Source organism: Lampetra planeri, chromosome 8 (genome assembly GCF_965212315.1).
Source record: "Lampetra planeri chromosome 8, kcLamPlan1.2.h2, whole genome shotgun sequence".
Lineage (NCBI taxonomy): Eukaryota > Metazoa > Chordata > Hyperoartia > Petromyzontiformes > Petromyzontidae > Lampetra > Lampetra planeri.
Window position 1 is genome coordinate 8,081,494 of NC_136114.1, and position 17,147 is coordinate 8,098,640.

The window sequence follows — 17,147 nt, forward strand, 5'->3', positions numbered from 1 at the left end:
CTCGCATGGTGAAGTGTGGTCAACAACCATACTTCACATGGGGAGGCGTTCATTCAAGTGAATTAGGGGGATACATTTATATACATTTTAGATAGGGTAGTGAGGCCACCTTCTTATTGCAATGCCTTGTGAGAAGGAATATTCGCATAGTTAATTGCAAATATTTTATCACATATAGCACGAGTTTTTTTTTTATATATAAAATATTTTTATTCCACATCCTCACATCATACATTGCAACATCCTGAAATTCTGGACGGCATTACCAGTTGCATTGACGGTATCAGGCACATCGGACTCGTCAGAGCAGGCGGGGGAGGGGGTTGGCCAGGTTATTGCCGTTCAGGGCTTAGGTACTTAAGACTGTTCTAAGGTTTAGGAATGGACGCCATAATACGTGTGTATTCTTATTCCTGGTCTTAGCGCGAGCTTTCAAATCATGTTGCCATTAACAAATACTAAGGAAGGCAATGATGAATCATGAATACAATGAGTCATTACAAAAATAGTCAATTAAAGAAAATGACAATTATTTCCTCAGGAAAGCCTTAATTAAGTCTCAATACACTTTTTCAGGAGAGTCCTGCAATGGGATGGTTGGCAAATAGCATTCATGAGTGTGGCTTTAATGTGGGGGAAAAAACAGAGTCCCTGGCAAGTTCTGGAGGTCCCTTATTCAAGTAGTTACCAGGCTAAACATTGCATAGCTTTCAAAATTTGACATGATCAGGTGCATTTTAGAGTTATTTGAAGCAAAATAGGCACAATGCAGAAATGTGTGACGATCATTATTGATACCCATCACAAGGTTACAAGTAGGTACACATTCCTATATTTATTTTAAATACATTTTAAAGAACATTACAGACATGGTGCATCCATAGGAGAAAGGCTTTAGACAAGATGTAAACATTGATGTTTAATCCATTGAGTGCTGCATTATAGGATTTCAATAAACGAAAGACACAGAACCCATAGAAAACATACATGTATCCGGTAAACAACAAAGAATGAACAACACTTAAATTTCATGGACAGTTTGATAGTGTAAGTACCCTCGATTACAGAGTAATCGTAACTACCGCACATACTTCATATTATTGGTGAATCATGTTCACACATTACACACTACCTTCCAGAGTTTTGTACAGACACACGTGAGAATTTGCGATAATTACATTATTTTGTCCATTTATTTAAAGTGCTTCCAAATAACATCCCAGATCCCAAGGTCCAACAAAAGGTTTAGAATTACATTTCAGAAACAACGTAGAGTCTAGTTGAGTATATACATTAGCTGGAAAAGTTGGGGGGAGCACAGTGGGAGACCTGGTGACTTGAGTGTGAATCCCAACCGCAACTAACATCAGCAAGTGATATTTGAACCGTCCTTGGTTTCCCTTCACCATGCTGTACTGACCAGTATGGTGAAGTATGGTCAAACAACCCCCATGACTGACAGCATGGGAAAGCCTTGTTTATCCAGCAGTGGATTAGGAAATCGCTGCAAATTATGTTTTGACTGGAAAAGTTCCTTTTGTTCACAAATATTTGTTTTAAACCATATTTACATATTTCCAGAGGTTGTCCAAGAGGTATAATTAATAGACAAAGGCTTGTTTCGTAATTGTAAAAAAAAACAGCTGAATGGTATGAGACGTGAACGCCAATTTCAAATGTTGGATATGTGTTTCATTTTCAGCATGTGATTTTGTGCAACATGCGACAATAACGTAAATGGATTAGGTAAACACGAATTCTGGTAAAATGCTTACATAATGCTGTTACGTGCTTGTGTAGGTGTAAAATAATTGGACAATGACAATCGGAATAACTGTGAAGTTAAGGAGCCACGTTAGAGACACGCCATTCCACATTTGAGTGATTCGGAGTTTCCAGAAGCAGCCACCAGGTAGCACTGCACGTCCGAATGGTACTCAAAGTTGCTTTCCATCCGTAATGACGCCAGTTATTTTTCAACGACAAATGTGCATGGGAACCCATGTAGGAAGAGCGATAGATGGGGTATATGAAAAAGACGAATTCCGACCACAAAGTAAATATTTGTTGCATTTATAACATTACCCATGCAAAATGAGGGCAAGTACATGCTGCTTGCCCTTGAAATTTGGTTGATTAAACCAATAATTTACTCTATATAAATTCTAATTAATTGATTTCTAGGAATCTGTATGGGAGTTTATTCAATGAAGATTTGACATTTTATAATAAAACTATATATATTTGACTATTATGTTTTGCATCTTGGTGGATTATAATAATTGAGATCCTGACAATACCATCATCTTTCCTTTTTTTGTATAACATCATATCAAAAGTATCACTATAATCAGTGCCAGGACTAATGCCAATGTTATAATTAATAAAACATAACTGCACTTGATATTGTTAGTTTCCATCAAAAGATGATTTAGTGCACACCCAAATAAGCAGTACATTTGGATAACTATCGTTTGTGTAAAAAGTATTCAACCAACCAGCGTGGTGAGGTATGTGAAACACCGCCATGATCAACACAACATGTTGAGGTCTTCATCCAGGAGTGGATTGACAAAGGCATGTAACCTACTATTAATATTATTTATTATGAAGATAAGTGTATGCTGTGAACCACGTGCTGAAGGCTATAGAATGATCAGTGTTGTGAAGGTGGGTGATTTCTTCCAGCGCCACAATGTTCAGGTTTTCTAAAAAAAAACATGAAAAAGATTAATTAAAATACGATTTTTTTCGTGTAAAAATTCCACAAGTAGGATTCACACGTGCATCACAATTTTTAGTGATAAGCGTGCACCATTATTATTTCTTAAGTTATATCATGATTTATTACACTGTTTATGTCCTTTATTAAAATAATATATTCTGATGCAAAGCCCTCCTTTGTCTTTCTGGTTGTACCGCACATTGTCCAACGTTTCTGAAGCTCCCACCACATGGAGCGAAACGTCGGGCGTCATGCCGAACAAACGCACGAGACAACCAGGAAATACATCGGATAGCCCATACAGCCTCTCCTTCGAAAACCTAAGCAAATATCACTCTGATGCAAATTGAAGTTAATTTGAATATTTAAAAAATGTGCACGTGCAGTTTTAAATGAATGCATCAAAACATAGCGTGAATGAGACTCACTCTGTCGCTGTAGCAGGTCCAGGGCTTATTTGGTTGGGTAGTCTGGTGAGATGTATGGAGGGAGATCGCCTTCAGAAGACTGCTGATTTTGCAGAGTCCTGCATATGGCACAGAGAGGAGTTCATGCCATGAAGGACACGATAAAAAAATGGGTTCACCACTGGGAGAGGTCAAGCAAGTCCAGTGGCATCCATAAGATTCCCCGCTTCAAGAAATGATGGATTTTGTACATGTTTGTCTGCTAGGACTACACACAGAACCACTCATTATAATTGGGATCTGTGACGTTTTATAATAGCTGTAAAGGATTCCTCTGTTTAAAATGGGCTGAGAAGCCACCTGGCATGGCATTTTGACATTCACATCAAATATACAAGATTCCTTTACATTATATGTTTAAGCGTATAGCGACATATGTGTCTGTAAGTTTACAGTTTAATAAATAGGTTACAATTCTAAAGCTTATAACACCATATGAATCACTTAAACGTCATTCAAAAGTCAAACATTTTCAAAGGAATATTATATTCAAGACCACAGCCTCGAATGTAAAATGACAAAACAATACAGGATGATATTCATAGGTTTTTTTCGGTAAAGTCACGTAGGTAAAAAATTAAAATTAATAAAATAAAAATAATAATAATTTTATATTTATTTTATTTTTATTAATTTTAATTTTAATTTTTTACCTACGTGACTTTACCGAAAAAAACCTATGAATATGAATCCTTGCAGTCACGAAAGCTTCAAATCTAGAATAAATACAGGATGACTGAACACTGAGTAATAAAGATGGGTTCTCTGTGTATTGTACGGAAGATATGGAGATGCAGAGTTTGTCCTGGGTGCTCTGTGAACTCACGGCTCAGCGGTCCTGGTGGGGCGCTGCTGCACGATGGAGTAGAGGGATTCCTCTTGAGGCTGGCCGAGTACGTAGGTGACGCCAACAGGTCCCTGCTGGACGTCTTTGGGCTGCTGGTTCACCACGTTCGATTTCATGCTGGTGACGTTGGGGGCTGACGGAAGCACTTCGTGGGGCTGCTGGACCACGTAGGTTTGGGGCCTCATGGTGTTGGGCGGCGTATGTGCGCCCGGCAAGCTGCCCATGAGAAACGGACGCAGAGAAAACCTCACAATTAGGCACGCATTGATTTTGTAAATGTTGTAGTTGTAATACGATATGTCTGGCTTGTATTGTTTTTTGTTTGGTGTCTCGCTTGTGCAGGCATGTTCACACCATTGGCATGAATATAAAAAGATGTATATATAATTAGCATTTTGTATGCATACATCGCATTACCTATTCCCACATGCACAATTTTAATGCACGTATCATGAGTGCAAGAATCGGTTTGAATCGATGAATCAATGCGTCATTACATGCCTACTCACAATAAACAAAACAAAATTACAAAAATAATTATTTGTGACTATACTAATGCTCAATCTACCAAATATATATATTTTTCAAAAATGAAAATAGATGTTTAATATAATCTAATAGCTATTCAGACTGCAACAATTTAAGAAAAATGTGCAATAATAATTTGTAAACATTGCGAGTGCAGCTGTAAATAAAATTATCTAATGCACACGATAGTTAACTTGGAAGTATGACGAGTGGGATGCATATTCTTAGGTTTTTTCGGTAAAGTCACGTAGGTAAAAAACATTAAAAAGTAAAATAAAAAATGTTTTTTACCTACGTGACTTTACCGAAAAAACCTAAGAATATGAATCCTTGCAGTCACGAAAGCTTCAAATCTAGAGTGGGATGCAGTGTCCGAGGGGTACACGTGGCTTTCATTGCTGCCTGGTGCTGTACTCACAACTCTCCCCCCATTAGGGCCGACTTGTCTCCTCCGTACGCCCCCTCCAGACGGTTGGTGCCATCAGTGATGATACGGTTAAACCTGCCGAGCAAAAGTGTCGTGAAGAATATTAAACAAAGCAGTGAGCAGCATTTGCCATTTACCAGTGTCACTCCGCAGACCATTGTTTGATGGTCTCGCATTGGCACGGGTCAAAATACACAACCACCCCCTGCCAACTGCCTTCACCATTGTCTCCAAGGACTGACCACTGTCTATTTGTACCCTCTCATCTCTACTCCCTTTCATATGTCCTCTGCTCCAACAGCAAGGGCCTTCATCAAACCCCTCAGGCTACCTTCAGTGAAGGGGAGGGTGGTGCTGCTCTTGTGCTCTCTCTCAGCCCTCTCCTCTTTGATAATAGGTATGGGAGAGGAATACGAGAAGGCAGCCGCACAAGGCATTGGCTTTACATAGTTGTTATCAGAGCATTTGAAAAAGAGCTTCATAGCTCATCGGATTCCTTATTCTGATTTACTCATCAGTAACTGACCCGAGCACTATCAAAGCCTACAGAAATCAACTTTATACTAAAACCTAATAGCTGTACAGCATCGTTAGATGTGGTCAGATTTACACACATGATGAAGCCACAACACAGTGTAGAGCGAAGCTTTGCATGGGACTCACATGAACGCCTTGTTGGGATCGCCGGCGACTGGTTTGCTCAGGTCCTGGGGGTGCAGCTCGTTGACTTGCGCTGGGACGGGCCCCTCGTGGTACAGGGTGCTCCCTTGGCTCACCTTGCTGCCGAAGTGCGGGTTGTAGGTCTTCAGAGAGGGCAGGGTCTTCTCCCGGCGCCTGCAGAGGTAACATAGGCTGGCTGCTCACGCACAATTCTGCACTCAACTCTGGAAAGACTCGCAGCTGCGGCTGGAGTGGTTTTCTTCTTCTATGAAATCTAAAGTAGCGAAGAGATTTAGCCTACGTAGGTTTTATTCTGCCACTCGTAACCATAGTGTGGACTCCTGGATTGGCTGCGCTTTGAGCTTTTCTTCTTTCATGCTTACTCGACGCACCACGTACGGGCATCTTCATCGACTGCGGCATCCTCACCTCAACACCTGAAAGATGCCCGCAAGTAGTGCGCGACAAGAGCTTCGGAGAAGATAAGTCCAGCACCGTGGCCAAACCCGTCAGGGCACACCATTGTCACAGAGATGTGTGGATGTGTGCGTTTGTGTGTGTTATGCTTTTAAGTGTGGTATGCGCTTAGTCTGCTGTGGATGTAGCGGCACATCAGGCACTTGCTGCTGTACAGGAGGGCCTTCCCTATGCTGGCGTTGCCTAAATTTAAGCACCTGGTGCGTTGTGCCAAAATCAGCGCTGAGAATGCAAAGGTCGCCATATGTGTATGATTTCCGGCTACCACCACCCATATGCATAGCAAAGTGGGCAATATAACCCTCTCATATATCATGTCCACGGCAGTGGACTGCTAGTATATATACAAAAAACTGCTGTGAAATAATCAAAAATGTTCACATTCTAGAGTTCGTTTGAGTCCAGTTATTTGCTTTAACTTTTAATAATTCATGCACGAAATGAAACAAAAAAACTAAACGATTTTATTTTAACAGGTAAAGCCAACGGAGCTATTTGCCACACATGATAGCTCATCGAAGTGGCTTATATTGTCATGTGGGATGTTCAAGTAGCAGCCAAATAATCACAACGCATGTTTCTAAATGTGGAGGGCATAACCAGAGGACCCGCACCTTGGATCAAACCCATGAACTCCTGCATACCAGGCGTGGGATCTAACATCTCGCCACCGCAACCTCTCCAGATGGTTACAAATAAGTAAATAAGTATTTCTAGATTTGAAGCTTTCGTGACTGCAATGATTCATATTCTTAGTTTTTTTCGGTAAAGTCACGTAGGTAAATAATAAAAATTAATAAAAGTAAAATAAAAATTAAATAAAAATCACGACGTTTCGGAGGCAACACAAGCTTCCGTCTTCAGGTGGAACCGTCACAGCACGATAGCTGTATCAAGTGACTTTACCGAAAAAACCTAAGAAATAGTAAATAAGTAGTCGTGTCGCGGTGTGAGATGGTGCATAGCTGCTCACCGATTGCAGAAGCAGCAGACCAGCAGCAAGGCGAGCAGCAGCAAGGCGAGGAGGATCGCGAGGATCGTGGTGAGGGCGATCATGCCGCCCGAGTGCGGCATGAAGTTCGTGTCGATGGCATCGTACGCGGACGCTTAACAACAAGTAGAAAATAACGTCAAAAGTTATTTCGTGCTGAAAACGAGCATTTAGGCAGTGCTCATTTACTCTTTACAGACCTGCACCAGTAGTGGAAATGCCACATTTCTATGGCGGGGCCATTCTAGCCATAAGACAACCACTGTTGACTTCCTCAACAAAGGAGTAGTCATTAAAAACAAAGAAAAGAAAACCAAATGGCGTTAAACATTATAATAATTTATGGCACATTTTTTTTTTAAACAACTATTTTATTTGATACAATTTGAATGTTAACTGGCTATTTCTTCGTGTGTTTTATATATATGTGTAAAATTATATACGTCAAATATACTATAGAGGCCAGAATGTTCAAGGGGTTGTTACCTGCTCGGGTGTGTATGGGTGCAGACCAGTTGCTCTGGGATATCGGCTCATTTAGATTCATGAGGACATATTGGGTGCTGAAATCACAGAAAAAGGGAGAGGCATTTAAGATTACACACGGCAAACCTATCCAGAAACAATCTACCGCTTGATCACACGGTACAAGTGCGCTGCTGACATTGTAAACGGAAACCCATTTCATCACGCTGTTGACGGGCACAGCGACGGTTGACCCGGGCATGCACCTGTAGTTGATGTTGTCGCGCAGTTGCCCATTGCAGAAGGTGTTGGTTGGACACGCCTCTTCCGTTCCGACGCGGAAGGCGTCGATGCCGGCCATGTCCACGATGGCTTCCCGCTTTCGCCGGGCGTTGGTGCCACGGCAATCGTTCAGGGTCAGATTGGCGGCCACGTACGGACGCAAGCTGCCCTTGTCCGTTTCGAGGTACGTCTGGTTGATCCAGTCCGAAGGAGGCTTGTAACTCTCGCTAGCCTCTGTGTGGGACGAACAGGCGAAAAAATAAACGATCAGTTCATTTCTCACTGAATATTTTCCCAGTCACCGGTAGACTGGAGTAGATTTGAATAAGTGGTCAGAGTTCATAGCGAACGGTTCTAACTGCGGTTTGCCGAGTGTAGACACCTGGATGAAATTAAATCATGTATTCACTAACGCTGCGAACAATAATACTAACGTCATAGAAAATTAGTGCTGCTATCAGAAACAGGACTCTCCCGAAATATAATCTCGAGATTCAGATGAGGCATAGTTTATTTAACATAATTTTGAAAAAAATATTTATGGAAATTTCCCTTCGATAGAGTAAATGCTGTTTCAGTCCCTGAATTATTTGAAATTTGGTATTTCAAAGTCTCTTTTTTTTTATTATAAAGTGCAGTTTAGTGTTAAGTTGACAGTATCATTTATAATTTCCGAATGAATAACAATGTATCTTGATGTATAAGACCTTGTTTTAGCTGCATCCAGCCCAGCTGCTCGCAACAAATTCCCCAAACAGATTCGGCGACCACGGCACTGGGTCACGCATCAGCTTCAGGTGGCTGCGACCGTGAATTCTCCCCCACACCAGCGGACAAACACTCACTTGCGCTCTCGGCGATTATCACGACGATGAAGGCGTCCTCCAGCTTCTTTTTGGCCACCAGCGTAATGTTCTTGAAGTAATCACAGCGCGGCAGCTGCATGATGATGGAATGCTGACGCACGGCCGCCACCACGTTGCTGAGGATAACGGGCTCCAGCCGCAGCTCTGACCCCGAAGCTGTCGTCGACAAAGTCAATTTCTGTCATTTGTGGAGTTTATTTTTCTTGTGGACCAAATTTGTGACAATTGGGCAGCGTCAATCAAATTACAGCCCCTTGTCAATCCTGTTGCTGGAGGAAGGTCTGCCCATGCTGTGTGGGTCGTGGGGAGTTGTTTGATCATACTTCACCATGCTGGTCAGTTCAGGTTGGTGAATGAGGTGGGTGGTGGGGAGTGAGGCCAGGACCGGTGTAGAGGATAGCGGTCGCCACACATATTAGCTGTGTTTAGGATTTAATTCAGGTAATGGTCTTTATAGCAGTGGACTATTTACTGCACCAATAATCTACCCTCTTGGGTTATGTTATGGAAACATAATGGTATATTCTTGTAAAATAGTAAACTGGGGTTTTTGATATCCACATCACAACTGACAACACTACATAATCATTAGGCATGTGTTTAAATGCAAGATGTGAGACTCTTATGATAAGTACCCTTGGTCGTAAATGTATTAGCTACTGCACCCACTCAATGGTCCAGTTGTTTCCCATTGTATTACACAGGAAGGAGTTAAGAGTTTTCGAGTGGAGAGTGGCTCTCCGTTGCTCCCTCTAGTGGAGGCCATTCCACCGGTAGTCGGATGAGCACCAAAAAGCTTCGCTGTACCTTTTACTTTTACCACACACATATCGAGTCCACGTATGTATCGTGAGAGTAAAAACCCATTTTAGGCACCGAATCGATCAGTGCATCTTTGCACGTCCATCATAGAGAACCGCCAATTAAACTCTGCCAATTTTAATATTCGGGCTCGAATGAGCCGTGGAGTGTGCAGGGGGGGGGTGCTCCGTCCGTTTGAGCACTGACCGTCCAGGACGTCACTCTTGTTCTTCGCGGGTTTGCTGTAGGAGAATGTATTCGGGAATCCTGTCCCATTGTCGTCCACTGGAACTACGCTGATGTTGTAAGCCACGCCGTCGAGCAGGCCCGAGAGCGTGATGAAGTTGCTCGCGGTCACGCTCTCCCGAACGTCACTGAACGATTCCACTCGGACCTTGAGGAAAGAAACGCAACACATGTGGCATTATAATTTTGCTTCTCAACCTTCCAGGTTGCTTGGAGGACCAGAGGTTGTAGCAGGAGCAGCTCTGTGCCTCCAAAATCTTGACCGACAAGTAGCAGCCAAATGATCATTTGGCCCTTGAACATCGTTGTGACATTCGAGGAGCGCAATTTACACCTAACGGCCTTCTCTTAAAAATGATTTCAACTTACCAGGAGTATGTACAATTTGTAAAATTAAGACAAAAGCTCACAGTAATTACAGATTACTCGATCAAGCGAGTAGATTTGGTTCATTATATAAAAAAAAAATTCCTGTCACGTTTGTAAAATAACAGACTAATCATGTCAGAGAAAACAACAGAACATCAATGTCATCAAGCGAACACAGGACTTCATGAGGGGAAAAAAACTTTACTAATCTCTCAATGATATTGATAAAAAAAAATTACTTTCTCTACAAGGGGGTGCAATTGTTTTATACGGAGGCACTGGTATAACAAGTGCAGGGGCAGGACATATTTATGGAGTCCCTAGCTGCTCATAATGTTTTCCCGATTTTTATGACCAAGCACGAACATAAAAAGAAACGGTGATAGATTTGCCTTATACAATTAACCGAGTTTCGCGCATTACTCATGGAATCCTAGTGCCGTCAGAAAACCCAAGTGGTGACCACTTCAGCTGAAGGTAAGGAGTCAGCCCTGGCAGATTTGGCGGGTGCAGGAGGATCTACCTTGTAAGTCAAGTTATTTCCACTCCTTTCAGGCTTGTCCCAAGCAAGGAAGATTGCATCAATTTCACTCTCAATTTTATTCAAGTTCCTTATTCTGGATGGCAGATTCAGAGGATCTGCAATGAAATACATACGTACACAACAATGTAACACCAGCAACAACATTTTTAAATCAAGTATACATTTATATTCTTTGGGTCTTTCGGTAAGGTCACGTAAATAGAGCAATAAAATAATACAAATTAAAATAAAGTGAATAAAAAATATAACAAATATAAAAAAAATATCACGACGTTTCGATCGCAACACAAGCAATCGTCATCAAAGGGGGGAAGATTGCATCTCCTGATGACGATTGCTTGTGTTGCGATCGAAATGTCATAATATTTTTATTCTTTTTTTCACTTTATTTTATTTTTCCTGCAGTCACGAAAGCTTTAGGTCAAGTATACATTTCTCATGGCCGCCAAGGTTCGACGTGCCCTTTTATGTGAGCAACAGGAGCGGAACTGACCGGGCTGGGTTGTCAAATGCAGCGTGCGAGAGGGTTTCGGGCCCGCGGCGGTGATGGGGGTGACGATAATTGTGTAGTTGGTGCCGGGCAGCAGGTCCTGAAGGTTGAGATCGGAGGATGACCGTGTGAAATTAGTCCTCTCCTTGGTGAGGTCATCGATAACCTGCACCTGCCAGGACGTGATGTTATCGGCCTGGTTCTTGTAGTCCCAGTCGATGAACGCATTCGTCGGCGAGCTTGTCTCTTGCACCAGTTGAATTTCTGCAAAAAAAACAAAGTGGAGCAGAAACAATGATTAATTTGGAGCCATTGCAGCGCTGAATGAATAACCTTTACATGTAGGAGACAATCTTGTTCATTCAGAAACTCGTAGGTTTTATTAGACATGTGACAATGCATCACTAAATCAATTCAATATAAATTCTTTCACTCATGACACGTAAATAAAATCGTGCGCGTGAGAATTGCTTTTTCACGATGTATGCATATTGTGCAAATTACGCGCTGTTGCATTTAGGATTGTGAATCAAAGCATGATCCCGAATGATGGAATTTAACCGGATTTCTAAGAGGTGGATTGTTACATGCACGCATGTTCTGAATGGACAAGCGGCTACATCTTCTTGGTTCTTTCGGTAAAGTCACGTAGAAGGGAAAATAAAACACAATTATTTTATTGTGTTTTATTTTTTATTATTTTATTACTTCCCTTCTACGTGACTTTACCGAAAGAACCAAGAAAATGAATCCCTGCAGTCACGAAAGCTTTAAATCGAAGTGGCTACATATCAATGCTTTTGACACACTGGTTTATCCATTGTTGTACGCCGCTTGACACTGCGATATTAAAATTATTCATTGCTTAATTTGATAATTTTGTATTCTTCGTCGCGCATTTTGCTCATGATCCTCAACACCTATTGCACCGTATGCTGTTCATCTTCATTGCCCACCCTAATAGAAACTCCTTCGTGGGACGTTAAATCGCAAGCATTGTCAAAGCCAATGATATTTGATGCGTACATTTTATATATACGAGTTAATACAGCTCCTGTGTTGTCCATCCACTGCTGTACGAGGACCTCATCATAGATAGTACAGCACAACGATGGATAATGCAGCACTGCCCTCATGGCATGGCCACGTAGCATGACTCACCGCTGTCTGTTGTAAAAGGCATTGGGTCGCTTGAATACACGTAGCCGCCTTTTGTCACTGCTGTGACGTACGCAATGTAATTGGTGGATGGCACGAGACCTGTTTAAAAAAAAAATTAGTAGTGTTATATCCTGCACGCACCGTTGTACATCCATGCTCTAACGAGCAACCGACTCTGTGTTCAAGAGACAAGCTCGAATACATACACACACAGCCGTTTATCGACTGGGTCTACCTGAACAATCTGCATTGGTAAATCATAAAAACAATCCGTAAAACATGAATGGCCACCATCGTCGTTTGCTATTTATACCGCTCCTCCCAAGCAGTACATCTCGAGGAGCCAAGACGTAACATGAAAGTCAAATACAACACACTGCTCGTGAAACACAATTTTCCATGCCAGAATTAAGCCGTCACTTCCTAGGCACTGAAGACAGCCCCTGTTCTACCGCCCACGTTACAACTTCGTTACACTACTTTATTTTTATTTTAGTGGCTCTTGCTAGCGGAGTGCCCTCGCCCATTTGCGTTCATTTGCGTCCACCTCACCGACGAGAGGCAGGGAGGTGCTGTTGTCGGGGAGGATGACGGCCGCGATGGGGGTGCTGGAACCCGCGGGAAACACGCTCACGTTGTAGAACACCACGGGGTCCAAGCTGTTGTTCGCCGGTGCCGCCCACAGAAGGATCGCCGCGTACATCGTCACGTTCGACACCTGCACGTCGGACACCTTCTGTGCGGCTGCACGAAGGACATGCGTGCGCACACACACACACTTTTGCAACCCGCGCGGCTTCAATCTGTATAAATGCTGGTAAAGGTGCGGTCGTGCAATTGCTTTCTCATGCCATTACTGGCGGAAGAGAAAACACAAATATTAGCTGGAGCGAGCCCCTCAACAAAATGTGTCGGCCTACTTTTCCAACACTGTGCCAGACGAGACGCGATATTGTTTAAACCCAGTATAATCCCAGAGTATAACTTTATTTGTAACATTCCATCATGAAATGAATACATTTGCACAAATCGTGGCCATACAAATTGTTATGTAGATGACAAAAAAAAAACCTACGTTGAGTGGTAAAGTACATGGGGCCGGTGTTCTTCTGTGGGCCCAGTGCCTTCTGGCACTGCAGATAAGCCGAGTAGGTGTTTCCGGGCGTGAGACCACTGAGCAGGATCTCGCCGACCGTCCCGTTGAGGGGCACCACCGTCTCGGGCAGGTTGCTCGAGTTGAGGTTGGTGTAGTGAAGCGAGTAGACGGGGTCGACGCCATCCGTCACGATGGGCGGAGACCACGCGATGAGCGCCGTCGTGGGGCTCTGGCGGCTCACGGCGACAACGCTGGGCAGCGGCAGCACTGGGCCGGGCGGGAGAGAGAGGGAGGGACGCAATTTAGCATGTGACGGAGGGAACTATCTCATTACCTATCTTGACACTGTTTCTGCACCGAAGATGATGTCATACATCGAAGGTCGCGTCATTAACCGAAGACCCATCTTGTTGCCTAAAACGCAACACATTCTTCAACAATGCTGCTCAAAAGAGGAACAAAAATACATCTATTTAGGCAATGTTTCAGGGCAATGGACCTTCATAGTAAGAGCTTGAGTGAATATTATTTAGAGACTGCACTATACAACTATGGGCACTGATAGAAATGTAATTTGTAAGAAAGTTCCAAGACGAGCGGTGTTGACTTATGAACAATTACTCATTCGTTGATACTTTAGCAACAAACCCTTAGAAAGTCACACAAACGTGCGCACAAATTGCATTATTTTCATTCGGAGTAAAACGGCCGAGCGTTTCTGACACCACGCGAGTAGGGAGCGGTTGTTGTACCGGGCTCGGGCACGGTGCGGAAGGAGTAGGGCGTGGAGTTGCTGCTGCGCGTCTCATAGATGAACTCGACGATGCTGACGTTGTACACCACCCCGGGTTTCAGGCCCAAGAGGTCGACTGTCGTCCCGTTGGTGTGCGCGCTCATCAGCGTCCCGACCGACGTGTTGTCGGCGATCTGCGTGTAGTACACCGTGGAGAACTTTCCCGGAACGTTGGGAGTCAAGGACTGCCAGGACACGATGGCCGAGGTCTCGGTGATGTTGCTCACCGACACTGCGCGCACGTTCGCCGCCCCTGCAGAGAGAAAGACACGGGCCATAGAGCGTGGCTCGATACAACAAATTCGTTCACGCTGTTTCGCCAAACTGAACGTTTACAAAAAAAAAGGTGTCAGTTTTGTTGCCAGATAGAAGGGTAAAAAAACCAATGATCAACTTTTACACAATCCACACTTGCTTTCCGTTGTACTCTTCCGGTTGCACGAGACCGCACCGCTCGCCAACGTGGTTGCTTACCAATGCTGGTGGTGAAATCAATGGCTGGGCTTGAGGCCAACCCATCTTTACTTGTGTTCACGATGAGCACAGCCTTGCAGTTGGACAACGAAGGGAAGTCTGCAGACAACAAATTGACGGGATTAACAGATGGGTGTGAACAGGGTTATCGCATGCACTTTGCCCTGTTATGTGCAACAGTTTGCTTGAATGTGAAAGATTTTTACAACATTCGGTGTGAGTGCACACATCTGGAACAATGAACTCCCATCGGGGGTTACCACATTCAACACATGTTGAAGATATTTTAATCCATCAGCAAGCTTCAGCAAGCTGTCTCCATCTACTGCTGTCGCTGGCAGGTTTGTAAGATGGCCACATTGTGTAACATAATTTCTCACTCATCACGGGGAAAAGCGGCCTCAATTACTTGAGGATATCAACCTGTTGTGGTATGTAGGCACATCTCAGTTCACCCCCTGGGCAATTTTATGAATTATGAAAATACAGGGTCACAATTCGATAAAAAAAGATAGATTATTTTACATCTCATTTTTACCATCCCGTTTGTATTGTTTCTTGTCTTCGTTTGTTTCGTTCGCACAATATAGCTCACTCCATTAGCTTAAATGTAAGATTAGCAAATAACAGGAATATATCTTCAATTAATGAATTTCACACAAACAATCGATGAACTGATACACCATTGCATGCCGAGCAATGAGCATTGTGTGCAGCTGTGAGCTAACAGCAACTCGCTGCTGTGTTCAGAATCAGAATCCGAATATGTATTTATACTGGAGGAATCCGATCTGCTCCAAAGCTCTTTTTCACAGATGTTCCCGAACTATCAAAGCAACCGCTGCGACCGATGCGCTCGCGGAGCCCTCGTTGGGGGTGAGCGGGGTGACTTACTTGTCAGCGTGCCGTTGCGATCGCTGGCCGACAGATGCACCGTGCGGATGACCTGGTCGCCAGTGGCTGTGCTGCAGTTCCCGACGAGGTCGAATCCGGTGACTTTGAGAGGAGCCGGGGCGTTGGAGTCCCACGAGAAGGTCCCCCCATTCGGGTTGATGCTCACCGCGGAGAAGTTGCCGATGGCAGATGCCGGGTCTGTGAGGATTGGTGGTGGGGATGGGGGAAATAAACCAACGAAACATCATGAGTTCCGATGAGTGAGGTGGATTTCAGTTTTCTGACGATGTTTTCTCTCTCTGTGTGTTGTTGAAACTTGTCGTTTTGCAGCTGAGCACTCATTGTTCCGTTGGATTTTCTCGTTATTTACAGATTTTATTTCGTGTTGGTGGATTTAAAAAAAAACATAACATTTCGTTGAAGGTTACCATGTGTGTTTTCCAAGTTCTGTTGTATATCTCCCTGATGTGTTTTCACTGTGTACCAAAACACTGAAAGTCAGAATGAAGTTGAACATGACCTAAGGATGTTGTACTGTACCTGGCCGTGTCATGAACGAGATTCCGTCGTTTATCGTGCAACTATTGTCGGAAGTCACCAGCCTGAAGCAGACGCGGTAACTTGAACCCGGTTTCAAATCTGCAAAACGGAAAACAGGTCAGAATTTACAAAACATTGTATGCACAAAAACATTCACTTCGGCATTTTCTTTCCAGTACTTGGAAACACGACACCTCGGTGTGAATCACAACCCCCAGAAAAGCATCGGACGAAGAATCCAAGGACGGCCGATAAGTGGCAGGATAAGGCACAAAGCGAAGGCGAGCATGCTTACTGGTGAGCGGGAGTTTGGTGGATGTTCGCTGGACGGGCATGCTGTTCACTTCGAGCGAGTTGTAGGGCTCCGTGTAGTAGACGGCCTTGAATTCAGCTGGTGTCTCCTGAGTGGGGCTCCACTGCAGCTCCACGGAGGAGGCGGTGAGCGCCACCGCCTGCAGCCCCGTCTGAAACTTGAGGCAGTCTGGAGACGCAGAGAGCACACGGAAGGGAAACAGAGGCACGAACTTTACATTGTCCCCGCAAGGGCTGTGCCAGTCGACCCTTTTCACCTCTCTGTCAACCCACTGATGGATGAAAGCCTTCTCGTGCAGTCCCGTCACGGTTGGGGGGAGTGGGGGGAGTGTTTAAGCATGCGCTTGGCCATGCTGGTCAGTGCAGGTGGGTGAAGGGGTGCCCCAGGACCGGTCCTTATATCACTCACTACTGATGATAGCCGTGGTCCGGAAATCCAACTCAGGTCACCGGGTTCACAGTGCAATGCGTGAACAAGCGTGGCCAAACAAACCCTACATGACCGACGCGGCATGGGGAGGCCTTCATCCAGCAGTGGATTGACAAAGGCCAGGAAATTGCTCTTATTATACTACGTGGAGCACGGGTCCTAGGTTGACTCAAGCGAGTACCTGGTGTGAAGTGTAAACATCGCCACTGGGAAGACAAAGGTGACTGAGAGTGGTGCTGGCCACCCACCCCCTTCGTGTGCC

General features: G+C 44.0%; 1 protein-coding gene across 1 annotated transcript in view; it reads right to left on the bottom strand.

The window, feature by feature from the left end:
* Positions 1-814: 814 nt before the first annotated feature.
* The window catches only part of LOC144720451 (uncharacterized), a 29,372-nt gene continuing 13,039 nt past the window's right edge, over positions 815-17,147 (bottom strand). The window contains exons 24-43 of the mRNA XM_078597253.1: positions 16,439-16,624; positions 16,144-16,242; positions 15,604-15,801; positions 14,710-14,808; positions 14,195-14,488; positions 13,422-13,709; positions 12,899-13,090; positions 12,347-12,445; positions 11,189-11,449; positions 10,675-10,790; positions 9,744-9,930; positions 8,715-8,891; positions 7,854-8,103; positions 7,609-7,685; positions 7,105-7,237; positions 5,658-5,828; positions 4,986-5,069; positions 4,019-4,255; positions 3,154-3,251; positions 815-2,708 (exon numbers count right to left, since the gene is read on the bottom strand). Coding sequence (XP_078453379.1) covers positions 3,179-3,251; positions 4,019-4,255; positions 4,986-5,069; positions 5,658-5,828; positions 7,105-7,237; positions 7,609-7,685; positions 7,854-8,103; positions 8,715-8,891; positions 9,744-9,930; positions 10,675-10,790; positions 11,189-11,449; positions 12,347-12,445; positions 12,899-13,090; positions 13,422-13,709; positions 14,195-14,488; positions 14,710-14,808; positions 15,604-15,801; positions 16,144-16,242; positions 16,439-16,624 — 3,221 coding nt within the window. The 3' untranslated portion in view covers positions 815-2,708; positions 3,154-3,178. The remainder of the gene's footprint in view (positions 2,709-3,153; positions 3,252-4,018; positions 4,256-4,985; positions 5,070-5,657; positions 5,829-7,104; positions 7,238-7,608; positions 7,686-7,853; positions 8,104-8,714; positions 8,892-9,743; positions 9,931-10,674; positions 10,791-11,188; positions 11,450-12,346; positions 12,446-12,898; positions 13,091-13,421; positions 13,710-14,194; positions 14,489-14,709; positions 14,809-15,603; positions 15,802-16,143; positions 16,243-16,438; positions 16,625-17,147) is intronic.